Source organism: Brassica oleracea, chromosome C4 (genome assembly GCF_000695525.1).
Source record: "Brassica oleracea var. oleracea cultivar TO1000 chromosome C4, BOL, whole genome shotgun sequence".
Lineage (NCBI taxonomy): Eukaryota > Viridiplantae > Streptophyta > Magnoliopsida > Brassicales > Brassicaceae > Brassica > Brassica oleracea.
In genome coordinates this window covers 14,675,703-14,678,945 of record NC_027751.1, presented here as the reverse complement: position 1 = coordinate 14,678,945, position 3,243 = coordinate 14,675,703, and the positions used below count along the sequence as shown (strand labels likewise).

Here is a 3,243-nt window from a genome sequence, read left to right as displayed (position 1 = left end):
ACCATGGCTACCCAATGACTGTTGTCATGCACATTAAGACAGGAAAAAATCGTATCTACATTCTCCCCTCACCACCTCATTGTTTCAGCATATCGTGGAGCAAGCCCGTAGTAGTAGAAAAACGTCCTACCAGGAAGGGATTCATTTGCTTTCCAGTTCTCGTACTGATGTGACCACAGCATCTGGAAGGCTACGTTCATAATAGCAATCTTTGTAGATGGGAACATACTTGGGTGTTCTTGGAATCTTAATCTATAAAAACTTAAAGCTGTGTCCATGTGCTACAAAAGGAATGAAAATATTTAAGACTACCAACAAAACAGACCTAAGTATGTGTCAAATGTAAGATCTCCTAACTCATCTTCCAACCATTGCCTCCGCTTCAGAAAAACTTTGAAGAATTCACTGGCTCTTGTCGGTGAGCCAATTGGATAAACGGAATCCCTACAGGTGAAAATGAGAAATGAAGTTTGCGTGGAATAGGAACCTCTAGGCATGGGCATTCGGGGTCCCAATCGGGTTTCGGGTTGGTCCAATCGGGTCTCGGTTTTTCGGATTTATCAAAATCAGCCCCATTCGGATTATATAAAAGTTCGGTTCGGGATCGGTTCGGGTTCTATCGGGTTCGGATCGGGGTTAGTAAATCTTCAAAGAACCGGTACAATCCGATGTACTTTCGGGTTTTGGGTTCCAACCGGTTCTTCGGTTTTAAAGTACTTGATTTATACCTATTTTGTAACCAAAACATAAGTAAAATCGGTTCTTCGGGTTTAAAGTACTTGATTTGTACCTATTTTGTAACAAAAACATAAGTAAAATCGATTCAAAAATAAGAAAAAATCATCAAACATGATCATTCAAAGTCAAACGAAAGGTAAACGTCGTTATTGATAGAAAGAAAACCAATAAATGAAATCATAAAACGAAAAATTAAGTTCTCGTGAAATGAAAAAAATTATTCAATGAAAATAAAACCAAAATCTAAAAATTTCAAGCCTCAACCGCTACTTTCAACCATCAACCTTCATGTAGTAGATAGTTATTGTAGATGTTTAATAATATCTTAGTGTATTTTGGCTACATATCAGGAATTGAGATCATGTTTGGTACAAGTTCTTTTTTGATATTTTGAATGTTTCGGGTTCTATCGGATATCCATTTAATTTCGGATTCGGTTTGGATAATACCCATAACCCGAAATACCATAAAACAAGATCCATTGGGTATTTATGTCAGATAGGTTCGGATTCATTTTTATCGGATCGGGTTCGGTTCGGATTTTCGGGTTCGGTTTATTTGCCCAGCCCTAGGAACCTCAATAGAAGGCACTTGATACTTACTTTCTACTCATAAAAGTACTTAGCTCTGCAACTTCCCAATATACACCCTCCTGAAAGAAAGCAAAGATATTTAAAAACGAGGCTTATTTGGTTACCGTGTAAAGCTTCGCATATCTGTTCAAAACCCCCTTAACTTGGGTGCCATGTTCAAATGGGCTTCTTAGGTTCTGCGGCAAGACAAGGATCCTATTCTCTTCATACTTAGGAGGGGGATGGTTTGCCTGATACTGCAAACGGCTCTTCTTTCTCTCAGCCACTTTAACCAACTAGTCTTGAGAAGGCACGATAGTGGTGACTGAGGCAGATGAAGTGGCTGCAAGTTTGTCTATTTTTTGCATTCGTGCGAAAGGATATGGGTTGAGTGACTCCGACAACACTGTAATAGCCTTTTCATAATCTGGTTCCTTTTTGGACTCAGAAGTCTCTTCAACCTTTGGTATTAACAACCAGTGATCCTGTATTTTTGAAGGCTCGGTTTCCTCCAACGAGTAATATTGATTTATTTCCTGCACGACTCTATCAACCGTGGATTTTGATTGTGATTGTTCATTTCCTTGTACTTCATCAGCTTCTTCACCTGCATTCTCTTCCTCTGGGTTGTATGTGTGATCGTCCCTTTCTGTTTGTGGTGCACTCTCTCCAAAATCTATGCCTTCCCCCTCATATGGCAGTTCCTCTTCCATGTCTTCTCATGCATTCTCTTCCTCTGGGTTGTCTGGGTGATCTTCCCTTTCTGTTTGTGGTGCACTCCTTCCAACATTTATGCCTTGCCTCTCAAATGGCAGTTCCTCTTCAGTTTTTGCAATATCATCACGTTTTTCACCTCCATCTGCTATGTTCTCTTTCCCGTCGCTTGCCACCTTCTTTGGTTTCTTTGATTTCCTCTGGCTTGTAACCCGCCCACGTTTGTTACATTCAATCGGTGTCAAAGGGTACTCCGGCAGGGCTTGCCAAGTAATGGTACTCAAGGAATCGTCTTGGCGAACTAACTCCAAGAGATTGTCAATCTCAGGATTCTCATCTTGGTGTTCCCAAACTGGATGAACTTCATCTACGCTTCGCGGGGACATACAAGTTACCTATACAACAAATTATGTGGTTGTCAAGAGCAATTAAAATACAAAGTTTTGATGAATGGACCCAAGGAGTTAACATACCTTTGCTTCCTCAAGTATAGAACCCAAGGAGAGCTTTCCATACTTGCCTTTGAACCTCAGTAAGCATGGACCATTTGACCTGATAGGACGCCCAATTTCTTCTCCGAGACAGGGTATATAAGCATAAGCCCAAACCTAGATTACTTGCACGAACCCCTTGCAGACATAACTGTTGGCCTTGATTTTCGTTGCTATTGCGTCTTTAATCTGCTGAACAAGTTCAACGAAAGCCACTCTTCCCCAGGGATACTGCTCGAAAATATCCAAATCCATAAGCAACTTTGCTTTAGCAGGAGGGATAGCTTCTCTTCGATCAAGTGCAAGTAAACCGCCTGTCAAGATGACCAAATAACACAGCCTAATCTGGTCTTCCCTGGACCAGGATCTGCAAACATCAGGAGACCGACAGAGTGTACGTATGTCCTCAGCGCTTGGGGTTGAACGGTTGCGTCTCATGTTGAACAGAGCCCAAAAACTATTACTTTTCTTAACATCTTCCACTACCATTGTATTAGGTAGTGGTTCACAGTTTAAACTTGTGATACCTTCAAACTCAAATAACGAGAAACGAGCAGGCTGTTTTCCTATCAAAAACCAAAGCTCATGTCGTTTCTTACAATAGAGTTGTCTAGAAAAAAAGTTATGAACCAATGTTGAGCTCCATGCAAACTCCAGATCCATGAACTTTATAATTATCCCTAGTGGTGACTTCTCAACATAATCCCACACTTCAACACTAACTACAT

General features: G+C 40.8%; 1 protein-coding gene across 1 annotated transcript; it reads right to left on the bottom strand.

The window, feature by feature from the left end:
* Positions 1-2,029: 2,029 nt before the first annotated feature.
* Positions 2,030-3,004, bottom strand: LOC106338213. The gene is made up of 3 exons (XM_013777242.1): positions 2,652-3,004; positions 2,498-2,576; positions 2,030-2,419 (listed from the first exon to the last, which is right to left on the bottom strand). The coding sequence occupies exons 1-3, from the start codon at positions 3,002-3,004 to the stop codon at positions 2,030-2,032; spliced, it is 822 nt and encodes a 273-aa protein (XP_013632696.1).
* Positions 3,005-3,243: the final 239 nt, after the last annotated feature.

Bases quoted from the DNA above. Each gene is read 5' to 3' on its own strand.
- LOC106338213 (XM_013777242.1), bottom strand. From the start codon at position 3,004: ATGGTAGTGGAAGATGTTAAGAAAAGTAATAGTTTTTGGGCTCTGTTC. The intron at 2,577-2,651 runs GTTCGTGCAAGT...GCGTCCTATCAG, and splicing joins AACAGTTATGTCTGCAAGGG to GTCAAATGGTCCATGCTTAC. The intron at 2,420-2,497 runs GTATGTTAACTC...TTTGTTGTATAG, and splicing joins CTATACTTGAGGAAGCAAAG to GTAACTTGTATGTCCCCGCG.